Source organism: Panicum virgatum, chromosome 9K (genome assembly GCF_016808335.1).
Source record: "Panicum virgatum strain AP13 chromosome 9K, P.virgatum_v5, whole genome shotgun sequence".
Lineage (NCBI taxonomy): Eukaryota > Viridiplantae > Streptophyta > Magnoliopsida > Poales > Poaceae > Panicum > Panicum virgatum.
Genome location: NC_053144.1, coordinates 58015597 through 58028423, shown reverse-complemented (window position 1 = coordinate 58028423; position 12827 = coordinate 58015597). Strand labels below are relative to the sequence as shown.

The 12827-nt window shown below is 49.9% G+C and overlaps 1 protein-coding gene and 1 non-coding gene across 4 annotated transcripts; one reads left to right on the top strand and one right to left on the bottom strand.

Annotated features, from left to right (window-relative positions):
• Positions 1-673: 673 nt before the first annotated feature.
• On the top strand, positions 674-794 carry LOC120653039. The gene has a single exon (XR_005666735.1). It is a non-coding gene; the product is annotated as a U5 spliceosomal RNA (small nuclear RNA).
• Positions 795-979: 185 nt separating this feature from the next.
• On the bottom strand, positions 980-5622 carry LOC120652704 (protein MALE DISCOVERER 2-like). Of its 3 annotated transcripts, XR_005666639.1 has the most exons (7): positions 5339-5621; positions 5195-5246; positions 2465-2940; positions 2184-2374; positions 1970-2102; positions 1116-1834; positions 984-1060 (listed from the first exon to the last, which is right to left on the bottom strand). XR_005666639.1 is itself a non-coding variant. In XM_039930592.1 (6 exons), exons 1-6 carry the CDS (start codon positions 5415-5417, stop codon positions 1251-1253), a joined length of 1515 nt encoding a protein of 504 aa, XP_039786526.1. In that variant the 5' UTR covers positions 5418-5621; the 3' UTR covers positions 980-1250. The 3 variants fall into 3 exon arrangements, 2 of the variants coding, with proteins under 2 accessions (XP_039786526.1, XP_039786527.1); XM_039930592.1 differs by having other exon boundaries at positions 980-1834; XM_039930593.1 differs by lacking the exon at positions 984-1060 and having other exon boundaries at positions 1251-1834; positions 2465-2907; positions 5339-5622.
• Positions 5623-12827: the final 7205 nt, after the last annotated feature.

Below are 12827 nucleotides of genomic sequence, written 5' to 3'. Positions count from 1 at the left end.
CAGGCCAGCGAGCCCAAGGAAATGCAGACCGGCTGCATGATCGTTCTCTTTTTCTTCACCCCCCCCCCCCCCTTTTATGCCTTGTGATGTGCATTTGGAGGCACGACTGATCACAAAAGAATTCGAGTTTTAAAAGTATAAAATGCAGCGAAGGCGAAGATTCTCTCTAGCTACTTTTGTTTCTGCAGTGGGTGTTTTCTGAGCTGTGGTTCCGACGTGCCTCCAGCTAAGGAGCCCATGAAATCTGCATCTGCTGCAGCAGCATAGCCCGCATGGTCGTGTTCGCAACTATGGTCTGATATGTTTTTAGTCAGACTCGACATGGTCTGTTTACAACTATATATGCAATTTGTTCTTCAGTTTTTCCCATAAAAAAAATAAGTTTGTTCTTCAGTTCAAAATGTGCGCGTATACCTTCTCTGCGATCGGGCTGATTTGTTGCGTAAATGCTGGGTAGTCGTTTATAACTAGGCCCACGAGACCAGCGGTTAGTTAGGCCCACATGAGAGAGACGAGACCAACTGTTAGTTGATAATCCGGCCCACTGACCCAAAGGTTATCCCGGGCAACGAGATGTGATGCTGTATGTTTAGTCCCGTACCGCTGAGCTCTGGCAGTCATCTCTACCGGATGCTCTTCAAATAGCGCCCGAGCCAACCATCCAAAGGCATGGAGCTGCGTGGTGAGCACAAAGCGAACTATTCTTTCGCCTTTTACTAAAGAATACCGTGTGCTCGCCACAGCAAGCAGCATACACCAATTTTTTGAGGGATCCCTTCTCTTTGGGAGAGGGTCCCACAATACCAAAGCGAAAATCTTTTCAAAAATACCAAAGCGAAAACGTTGATGTTTGTATCAATTTGGTCTTTCAATTTAGCCTTTGCAGTCATGAATGTTGGAATCACGAGGAATAGGCTCAGTGGGACACAGCGCAACCATGGTAGGAAGTAGGAAATGCCAGAAGAGCAACTGCAGCAGAAACAAGTTATAACACTCCTTTCTTCTTTCTATTGCTCACATTGGCTGTAATGCCTGCATATCAGTCTGTTACGCTGTTAACCTTCTTTACACACATTGGCTGTAATGCCTGCATATCAGTCTGTTACGCTGTTAACCTTCTTTACATGTACAGTACCACTTCCTAAATGCAATTTTGCACACAGAACAAACTCTCAAGTCTCAACCGCCTTTCTACCTATCACCAAGTCCACAAACAGGATAAAAGAATGTGATTTGGCATGCAAGCAACTTCAACTCTCAGAAGACATGATCTCAAGCTCAGCCCACCACAGCGGAGACACCTTCCGAGTCGCTCCGTCAGGCCCCAACGCAGTGATCTGTCTCATCCGAGCTGCAACCTCTGCCATGTGCGGTCTCTTCTTTGGATCTGGATCAATGCAGGACCTTGCAACCTCACAGAGGGCACGCGCAGCGTCTTCAGGGAAGGAGCCGATGCTAGGGTCAATCAGCTCCTCAAGACGCATCTCGCCATTGAAGTAGCGTGAAGCCCAGTGCTCCAGTGGCCCATCCTCCTCAGAATGGGGGACTCGTCCGGTCAATATTTCCAGCAGCACTATGCCGTATTTGCGCACAACGCTCTCCAGGTCCGATGATGATGTCAGGTTGCCGTTGGTTGAATTATGTGCCTTTGTGTCATTCCGAAATTCAAGATCTGAAACTTTTGCAGCGAAGTCATCGGTTAGGTATATCGTAGTTGAGTCGAAATTCCTAGGCACAACTGGTGTTTTCAGCTGATGCATGTGCTCAAGACAGTAGGCAATGCCCATGGATATCCTCAGCCGCGTCATCCAGTCAAGCTTCTCCGCTTCCCTGACTGCAACGCAATCAGGGTGACAATGTCAAATGCTGACACATTATAATTTTATTCTCAATCATACATATTGAATAGAGTAGATTTGTGACAGAAGAAATTGGTAGATTAATGGCAACAGATTAACAATGCACTTACTGTGGAGATGCTCAAAAAGTGTCCCATTTGGAGCGTATTCAAATACCATCGCTCTAGTAAAGGGATGCACTTCCTCGCAATAGCCAAGCAAGTTCATAAAATTCTTGTGGCTTACTTTGGACAAATTTGTGATCTGAAACAGTTACTGTCTGAATTAGATAAAAAGTGATGCAAAGTGACGCCTATACGGGCTCAATTAACTGTAAAATGCTACCTTCTTCCTGTACTGTGATTCATTTTCTTTCGACCAGTCCTTAGCAGATGTTACCAAGCTTGAGGCCACTGCAATTTCAACCCCACTTGACAAGGTCCCCTTGTACAGCATGCAGCTAGAGGTAGAACCAATTATATTGCTGAAATCCTCGCATGCTGTTTCTAGCTCCGATCGTTTCAACGAAGGTACACCTGGAAGTATGATTATATTATGATGCAAAGTTACAATAGTCTCCCAGATATGGTATATAGATAGGTAGGGGGAAAACCGAAAAAGCATACCAGTTACAAACACTTTCTGCAACTGACCACTGAGACCTGTTGCCCATGGCCTCACAGTTCCCATTTTCTTAGCTCGGAAGCAGAGCACACTAGCTGCTGATACCAAAATGAAAACAGCAATCCCTGCTGCGACCACACCGTAGGTTGTCCAGGAATGTTTATGTGAGGAATGAACTGGAGTTTCAACTGAACGATCATGTTCATCTTGCTTAGTTGTAGGCCTAGGCCTGTCCAAATGTGGAAGGGCTGCAGTTGGATGATGTTGTGAAGGAGACTGGCGTGGCATGGATCTTGAAGCATGTGGTGATGAAGAAGGTGATATTAATGGTAAGGGTGATGGAGCAGACACTGGTGCTGCTGCTGGCGTTGGAGCTCTTCTATGTGATCTGCTCTTGTGCGAGAAAGTCCTTGTGTGTGGGAGATGAAATAAGCCATCTTCATTCCTGTCTCCTTTCTGCAGCAGTCTTCTGAAATTCCTAGATAAGGAATAGCCATATTTACCTTGATTAAATGATTGTTCATATTCGAAATCATTTTAGATTTTACTGATTCTGTTTTAAATTGAGGTTTAAAATAATATACTTGATTCCTATTTTTTGACCTAGCTATCCATCACTCTGTGACTTCAACTCCAAAGCTTTCTAAAATGAAGAAGTGCGCTACAAATAATAATGCTACCTGATTCATGCATACTAGAAAATTTGCCACTACTTCAGTACAAAGAGAATCGCGAAACTTCTTTTTTTTTAGACTAATCACAAAACTTCTTTGGTAAAAGAAATTTCAACAACTTCAATTACTACAAGAAAGAAAAGAATCGCCACTGCTCGAATTTCTATATACGAGTTATGCACCAAACCAAGGCATTTTATAGGGCCACGTCATCTGCTTTTCTCTCTAGCGTTGGATGAAAAACTAACGTCATTGAACACTTCCACGTGGCTTGTATATAGCGCATTTCCAAAGCCTTCTTGAAGTCTCTTCGATCCTCTCTTCCCTTAGCTGTTGCTTCTTCCCGTCCCTGCCGCCGTCGCAATCGCGCTCACAAAATCCGGCCGGGCAGCTCCCTCCGGTGGCATGCCTGCTCGGCCCGCAACGATCAGTTCAGGCAGGTGCAAGGGTCCGGGATGGCTCCGCCTGCCGACGACAACGAGCCCTCCGCTGACTGCCCTGGCAGGCGCGTATGCCGAGCAGCTCCGTCCCACTGCGCGCGTGCCCGGCAGCTCCATCAGGTACGCGCCACCACCCACAACCCGCTCAAAATGCTGTCCGCTTGGGTCGCCGCGCGGTCTGCTCCCTGCTGCTCACCAGACATGGCGCCGTGCTCCATCCTCCCACCGGGCGGCCTCTGATGCTGCAGCGCATTGTTCATCCTCAGCTGCTCTCTCCTCTCCTTGACGAGTCAATTAGCTAGCATCGTTAATCTCGGCAGCACGCAATTATTAATCATATTGGAAGACCAAACAATATCTTATCATTGATGCATTTATCTGCATTCTCATTTCAGTTTCACTTTACTTGCATATAAAAACCTGATTTGTGCCATTGCACATCGAAGGAAAATTTCTCCAATTATAGCCTAAGAATACTAAATTCTTAGATATGGAGTTTGCTCAATGTTCTCTCCGATTATAGCGTAAGAATACTGAAGACTGAGATATGTAGTTTGCTCAATGTTCTGACAGACTGATCAGAAAAACAGAGACAAAAACATGGGTTAATTTACCGGCCTTGTATTTGATCCCAAAACTATGATTACTAATGAGTCAAATTCCTATATGTGGTGCTATGCAATTTCCATTGCTTCAATTTTAGTACTTATTCCAACAAAGCTTTCAACAGCCCTGAACATATGTAGGAACCATACAACAGTATACATGTTGAAATGACAGCTTATAAGATACCTATCTTTTGGGAAGAAAGATTAATGTTTGTATGTGGCATTTAAGCACCTACTGATTGCTTTTGTTTTGCTGATCAAAGCTGCCATACGAGTACGTTTGGAGCTTCAGCTGTAAGAGAGTATCCTTCCCAGAATATCTCTATGAAGGGGCTAAATGCTGTCCTCCCCCATTTGCTTGCAAGCTTCCAGCTGGTTGATGCTGCTTGCATGCTAATAGCATAAATGCAGTTTCTCTCTGATGTTGTATATGCTGACGAACTAGCCACCACTGTAGGACAGATAGCTGGTATGTTAAAGATAGCTAGTAAATCCTTTAGATGCTCGTAGTGTTCTTTTTATAACTCACACCATTTATAATGATTTACTAAAAAGAAAAAAATCAGTCCACATGCACGAGATCTCAAAACCCGCGGATACGAAGCTAAAGCACCCATTCCAACCTATAACTACCTCGCTTCACTAGACCAGATAAGAAAAAAAAAGTGGGGGCCATCTGCACATAAGCAGACCACACACTGGCCATGCGCAGTAACGCCGCGACCATTTCTAGTACATACTATATAATGCATGACTAACGCCAACTAGTCGCAAAAAAAAAAAGACTAACGCCAACTTAGTCCAGTGCCCTGTCAAAGGGTAAGAAACCAAATTAACGACTTTTCGCCATTTACCAGCCATGTATGAAAACAGACCAATGCTAAAAGCGTCCATGCCTCCAATCTTCAACTCCAATAACCCAAAAGTTACATATTCTGGATGTCAATAAAAGTAACGACCCATTTCTAGCAAGTCCTAGGGTGAGAATCTAATAACCTGAGCACACTCACCTACTAACCGAAGCTCCATTGTTCCCCGGGCCAGCTCCGAGGCCTCCAATCCCTGCAGCAAACCAAGAAGGCCAACACCATAAACCCCAATGCACACGCCCAGCTACTCTGACGAATCCAAAATCCACGAAAGAAAATACAAACCTGCGCTCCCGAGCGGCCAAAAAGCGGCGACCAAGAAGAGCACCTGGAGCAGCAGCCTCGGCGACCGCCGCCGCTCCATTACTTGCTCGCTCAATCGCAGCACGAGCCGGGTCGAGAAGCCCACTGGCAAGGATTGGAGGGAAAGCCGAGGACGCGGAGGCTGAGGTGGTGGTCACGGGAGGAGAGGAGGCGGGGGGTGCGTTTGGGAGGAAGGAAACGCGCAGTCGGTTGGGAGAAGGGCGGTGGAGGCGGCAAAATTAGCAGCCGGGGGTGGTGGAGACGAGAGGGAAAGGAGGCAGCACGAAGGCGACCACATAACTAAGGGGGCTTTCGTAATTCTTTTTATTTTTTTATTAAAAAGAAGAAATGTTTTGGTTGTTGGGGTAATCATTTCGCACTTATAAAATCCAAGCTTAATTTAGCTCGCTAATCATTTCATAACGACATGACTCCGCATTAGTTCTTGTAATTTTGGCACCGGTGGATTATTGGAACGGTTGCTGTATCTTTGACACATGTATGTATATACCTAATATATGATACCCCCACCTTAACGGCAACATTGTAGATTTTCCTTTTCAGACTCAATAGGATAGCGGCAGCGGGACACGTAAAGAAAAAAAGGATAGAGTGATTGTCACATTGTTATTTTACATCTTATTCTCGCATCCTAGTGGCATGGGCATCTCCAGTTCCATGCGTTTGTGCTGGTTGATGGTTAGTGACTGACTTTATTAACTAAATTTAGCAAATTTGCACTGAAGAGAATTATCGTCACACTTAGGGAAAAAGGTGTTCTATAACAAGTAGGACATAGTAAGATTAAAGAAAATAGCAAGTTGCGCCATGAAATTAAATTATGCACACACCTGAAAGACGGTAAACCCAAATTAGTTGTAGCGTGGCAAGGTTTAGCAACCATCATCACCCTATGCCTTGGTAGCCTATCATCTACGGTGCACCGTACCCTTCCAGGGTCTACGGCAAGTAGCTGCGTCGCTGTCGACGTGCCTGTCCAGAATTAGGGGCGTCACGTGAAGCAGGGCACCGGGCACGGGACGCCGCTGTCGCCCTAAACACCCCCCCTGTAATCGCTGACGAGGCCGACGCCTCAACCAGTTGACCACGACCGGGAAACCGCGCCAACCGCATCCGATCCGACGGAGAAAGAGCCCGCGACTCACCGAGGGCCCACGTGCCACGACACGATAAGCGAGACACATACCCGTAGTATAGTACTAGCCGCTAGCAGTCAACGGCGAGCTCTAACGGGCACAGGTGTTGGACTAAACAAAGGGAGGTGATCTTTAATTTGATCCCCAACCCCAAGTGAATCGCGGGGGCTCACGTTCTCCTCGACCGTTGCCGATCGAGCAAGCCTCGGGCCGGCGAGGTGGCGGGTCGTTTCGATTTCGATCTGTCGCCGGGGAGGGATCGAATCGAGGAGGCCGTGCGTCACTCGACTTTGTCTAGAGACTGACTGCCTTGAACTGATCAGGCTGTGGGAGAATAGAGAAGGCAGCCGCTCGGCGATCACATCCATCGTCAAGGAGATACACGAGCGGAGTTTGCACTTTCAAGATTTTTCTTTTGCCTTTGCTAGTAGACAATGTAATAAAGTAGCATATGTACTGGCCAAGCAAGCTTGTGGAGGTACAAATACGGTGGTGTGGCGTGAGACCCCGTCGTGTATTCACAGCTTGCTAGTGGCAGACTGTAATCATCTCCCATGATTGAATGAAAGGCCTGTTCCCAAAAAAAAAAGGGACGGGCACGGGCACGGGGACGCGCGGGCGTGCGACGGCGACGGGCACGGGAGGAGGCCTGGCCGATCCGGTTGGTCTCGGTCGGTCGTCGGTGGCTTCTTGGCGCGCGCGAGTAGACCCGCGCGCATCTTCGTGGGAGGCTGGAAGTTCAGTTCGGTTGCCTCGACAGATTAGCGCCCGCCAGCCGGAAGGAAGCTGGTGTTGGTGGAGAGTGCCACCAGAATGGGCAAACACAATAACAGTAAAGAAAAAGCACGCCAATTAAAAAGGGTAGTGTTCTCTGTATTCAATGTGTCCCCTCAATGGATATTACAGGGGTATTTATAGCTGGCGTTACACCTCCAATGTACAATTACTTTTCTACACCCTTACAACGGTCATATTCTTGTAATATTCCTAGACGCACATGTAATTTGCCTGTTATAATATGAGTGCGCTACAGCTCAACAGCGCCCCCCCCCCGACCCCAGGCTCTTCGTCCTGACCGACGAAGCTCAAGGGGTCCGCTGCTTATTCCTCGGTACAAGACTTGCGTCGCCAGGTCTTCGCCGGTCTTCGTCTTCCTATCCGAAGACCGGCGAAGACGGGTATCTTCTGCGCTCGCGCCTCTTGTTGACTTCAGCGTTCCTGCCATCTTGTCTTCGCGCACCTTCGGCGACCGGACCGAAAGTGCTGTCCCCAACAGTAGCCCCTCGGAGCCTCGGTCCGATCTTCGAGAGGGGCGGGGCTTCGACTCCGTGGGCGCCCTCGGCGTCCCGAAGCGCCACCCTTCGGGCTGGGCGCCGCGATGGTGGCCCGCGAAGCACAGTCCGTGCTCACCTGCAAAAAATTGTACTCTCGTCGAGGAAGCAAAATTATTCATGTTCAAACCGTTATTTCGCGCCTAAATTATAAGATTCAACTTTCGGCGGGAATTCCTGTGTTGGCTCGTAGGCTTGAAAAGACAGAGTTACCCCTCGGTCTCTTAATCTTAGACGTGCAGCGCGGTCGCGCGGATGTCTTTCCACCTCGCGGCGCCGCGGGTGCTGGGTTTCTCGCGGTCGCCCCCCCCCCTTTAAATAGCGGCGCCGTGAGCTGTGTGCCTTACCTGTTGTTGCGCTTTGGTTTCTAGCTTCCTCGCTACTCCTTTTGCGAAGGTTCTTTCTGAGCTCGCTCTTCTTCAAACTCCTTTTGCGCAACACTTCAAGAGTGGCGACCTCGGAACAATCTGCATCTTCGGAGATGGCTCCGAAGAAGGATCAGTCAAGGGGGCCAACGACCACTGTACTGGACCTGTCGAAGATGATGCCATCCCTGCTCGACGACCTGGCTCGTCGTGGCTTTGTCTCCGCAGACGACGTTCGCCCGCCTCCGACGGGCGAAACTATCGCTCATCCCCGCGCCGACGAAGTGGTCGTTTTCCGCGATCTGTTCACCGCCGGCCTACGGATGCCCCTCGACCCCGTGGTGGTGGACATCTTCCGGCTGTTCAAGGTGTATTTGCATCAAATGACTCCTACTTCGATCGTGCGGCTCAACCTGTACATGTGGCTAGTGAAGACCTGCCGCCTTTCTCCAAGCGCCGAAGGCTTTGCTCGTGCTTTCAGAGTACATTACCAACCGAAGAAGATTTCCGTACAATCGACGGAAGGTGTGGAGTTATCGGCCATTCCTCAGTATGGATGCTATACCTTCGCCTTCCACAAGAACCTTCCATGTCCCATTGCCGCGAGCAAGAACAAGTGGGCCAACGATTGGTCATCGTATTTGTTCTATCATAAGGTGACATTGGACCCCATCACGAAGACCCATCCCCTCGTCATCGACCACATTCCTGCTCTTGGCGATGTGCCGAAGGTAGCCTGTCATGTTCGGGCCGAAGATGAATCTCTGCTCGCACTGCTGCGGAAACTGTCCAAGACCTTCAGCACGCGCGATATCGTCGAGGAGTTTGTCGCGTGCGGCTGCTTCCCCGTCAGGGTCGGCTGGACCATCTCCAGCTGGTTGGCCGAGGACTGCTGGATCGAAGGTATTCCAGTACCTGACTTCACGACCGTCTTCAGTCTCCGGGTCGACCGTAAGTTTTCGTGCCTAAATTTTGTTATGGAGGTGTACGCCCTGCCTTGTCGCTTATGCTTTGTCTCTTCGCCGATGCAGGGGTGGATCCTGTCGTTATCGAGAGCCAGGCCGACGAGATGGTCGGGTCGGTCTCGAAGGACGAGTACAAGGCCCTAGTAGGGCATCTTAGCGGAGCTCGACGGAACCGGGTGTTCCACGCTTTGGGCATCGCCGCTCCTCAGCGGGTAGCCGAGGCAAAGCTTGCCGAAGGCCAGGGCGGTGCCTTCACGAACGCCTTGGAGAAGGCGAAGAGGAAACGGGCATCTTTGTCTGCTGCGCCGAAGAAGAGAGGTCGGCTTCTTGACGACATCTTGCAGCAGTCGCCCCTGTAGAGCAAAGGTGACTCTGAAGATGGTCTGAGCGGAGAAAGTAATCGCATCTCCGCAGAAGCGCCACCTAATCGTCCCTCGGCCGAAGCGCCGGCCATGGTTGCGAAGAAGGTGACACCACTGAAGGCGGTTCCTCTGAGCCTGGACCTAGAGTTCAGCATTGCGGTTGAAAGTGATGAGGAGGGAGGTGATGATGAAGTGCAAATTGAAGACTCCCCCCATCGCTCTCTCGCCGCGCGCGATGCTCCTCCAACTGGTCCTGATGCCGGAATGCTGTCCATGCATGAGGTAGCCTCCTCCGGTTCTGGGAACGAGGGCGGCAGTGGCGACAACAGCAACACTTCGGATAGCAGTAGCTACTTCGTTCGCGACGCTAATCCGGAGACCGTGGCTGCTGAGTTGGGCGCGAAGCCAACGGCCGTGCGTCTCGGCGGTAACATCGTTAAATCTCTTCGCTTCGAGAGCCGAGACCGCGAGCGCACTTTGCTGGCCGCTGCAGGGGAGTCATTCTACTTCCCGCTAATGGAGAAGGACCTGATGGACACCAAGCTTAAGAACATTCTGGAGAACGCCCAGGACTTGTCGCTCAAGGCCTTCGTGGCCGCGCGTTGCGCGGCCCGGCAGTTGGAATCCGAAAGCAGCTCGAAGTCTTCTGTCGCGGACCTCGAGGCGAAGGTGGTCGTCCTCGAGTAGGAGAAAGCTACCCTGCAACAACGCCTCGAAAAATCTGCCACTGAGAGGGACACCCTCGCCTCGGAGCTCTTGGCGATGGCCGAGCGGGCGGTTAAAGCCGAAGATGAGACGAAGGCTGCGAAGAAACTGGCCGAGGACGCGGAATCCTCCCGTGAGGTGATGCGAACTCGGCTTCGCACTTTCAAGGAAGCGATCAAGATCGGGTCGGAGAAGCTGCAAGAGGAGCTTCCGGACCTTCTTGCTAAATATGAGCTAGTGGCTCCGGATATTTTTCCGGAGGGCACCGAGACTGTCGGCCTGGAATCGTTTTTCTAGTGACTTCGCGCCTGCGTCGCCATGGTCGATGCCGGGGTGCACTTCCACGAAGACATTAGTGCAGTTGTTGCTGTCCGCACATTGAGCGCCGCAGTATATGGGCTCTTTCCCGCCAAGGCCGGCGCTGCAAGCGGAGTGACAAAGGCTCAGCTCCGCTCCCTCCACGACGCAAGATTCCGCTGGCCGGGCGAAGAGGATTGAAAGCATCTAGGCCCCTAATTCGAGTTTTGGTAATTAATGACAACGGTTTGTGAATTAACGATTTCATTTGAGATAATGAGTATAGGTTGATCCACGAATGAAAGAGATTTGGTTGTGAACGTATGGAGTTTTGGAGATGATGAGCAAAGCTCGGGCTCAAGGCAAAGGTATAAAATAGGGCTTTTATATTTTACCGGTCACAAAGCATTTAGTGGATGAAAAGTGACTGGATTTGTTGGATAGATAGCCATACTATCAAGAGGGGTTGTGTACTCGTGCTAGACGGGTCTTTAGTGTCATTTTGCTCAAAATGTCTAGTTACATGCATGAGGGCTAACAGCGTTTTGAAAAGATTTGAAAAAGACTAAGTTTGAGAGCTAACTGAGTAACGGCGGACAGTCCGCACCCGAGGGGCGGACAGTCCGCGCCCGTTCCAGAGAGCTTGCAGAGGCTTTGGTGGGCTGGCGGACAGTCTGACCCAGGTGGGCGGACGGTCCGCCACTATATTTCAAAATTGTACCAGAGAGGGTGTCTCTCTGGTGGGCTTCAAAGTTGAACAGCGGACAGTCCACCCATGGGGCATGGACGATCCGCCGGTTAATCTCAGATTTGTACCAGAGAGGTTGTTTCTCTGGTTTGGACTGAAAAGTGAACTGCGGACGGTCAGCAAACTAATTCGAATTTGTACCAGAGAGCATGTTTGTCTCTGGTGAGTCAGATCTCTTAACTGCAGACGGTCCGCCCCTGGGGCGCGGACGGTCCGCCTGGGTTTAACGGCTAGTTCTGACACGCATTAAATGCACTCTGACTCACTGGTTTATAACGGCGGATGGTACGGTTTTTGAAACGCGGACGGTCCGCGACTTCGCAGAAAAGAGTGTAACGGCTAGTTTTTGAAGGGATGTCTATATATACCCAATGCCCGGCCATTGGGTCTCTCTCTTGGCCATTTGGACTGCATACTTGACATCATAGAGCTAAGGCATCCCTCTCTCACACACACTTGTTTAGATATTGCATTCTTGAGAGTGTGAGGGCATCCTAATGCATTGCATCAAGAGTTTGAGCTTTGTGGCACTAGGGAAACTTCAAGTAAGCGTCATCGACTTGTTACTCTTGGGAGTTGCCGCTCCCTAGACGGCTTGGAGAAGAGGATTTCGTGGAGCTCCTCTAAGGAGATAGTTGAGGAGCCCCGATTTCGATTGTGAGAGGTCTTGTGCTCACCTCACCGGAGTGGTGAAGAGCAACTCTAGTGGAATCGAGGTGTGGAGCGGTTCCTTAATTCAAGCCGGCTCAAGATCAAGAGGTTCTTGATAGAGAAGCGGTTGATTCTTGGAATCCACCTCAACGTGGATTAGGGGTGACCGGCAAGTCATCGACACCACGGGATAAATTCTTGTGTCAAGCTTGGTTGCTTCTCTTGCGCACTTTAATTCTTGTTTTTACTTTGAGCAATTTACTTTACTAGAGCTTGTTTTGTATCTTGTCACCCTAGGTTGCAAATCCATCTAGCGATAGCAAATAGCATGACATAGGGCTTTCCTTTGTTACTAATTAAATTTCTCTAGTGTTGTTGGCTTTAGATTTTAAACCGCCTATTCACCCCCTCTAGTCGGTGTTCTTGATCCTACAGCTGTCCGTCCGGAGACGCTGCCCGCCTTGGCAAAAAATATTGCCAAGAACTTCGTGGACCACTTCTTCAAGGGAGAAGGCCGTGCCATTGTGCGGTGCAAGATCGAGCGCATGAAGCCCAGGTGATTGTCTATTCTCTTTATTGCCAACCTTCTTCGCTATGAAAACCTGCTGACGACTCTGGTTGGCATCTTTCAGCTCCAGGCCAAAGCCGATGCTATTGCGGAGCCCATCCTCAAAGAAGTTGCAGCTGCTGAAGAGGGACCTGGCGGCGAGGGAGCTGGCGGCGAAGGAGGAAATGTTAACAGCGATCGTGGAGCCACCGACCGAGCCCCGGCGCCCGAAGACCAAACCATGGGGGTCTCTTCTCGCCCTGCAGCTGGCGAGGTGTGAGGGCCACGGTCGTGCGATTGTCCACTTGTGTTGTAATTATTATTTTTTGAAAACTAACACCTT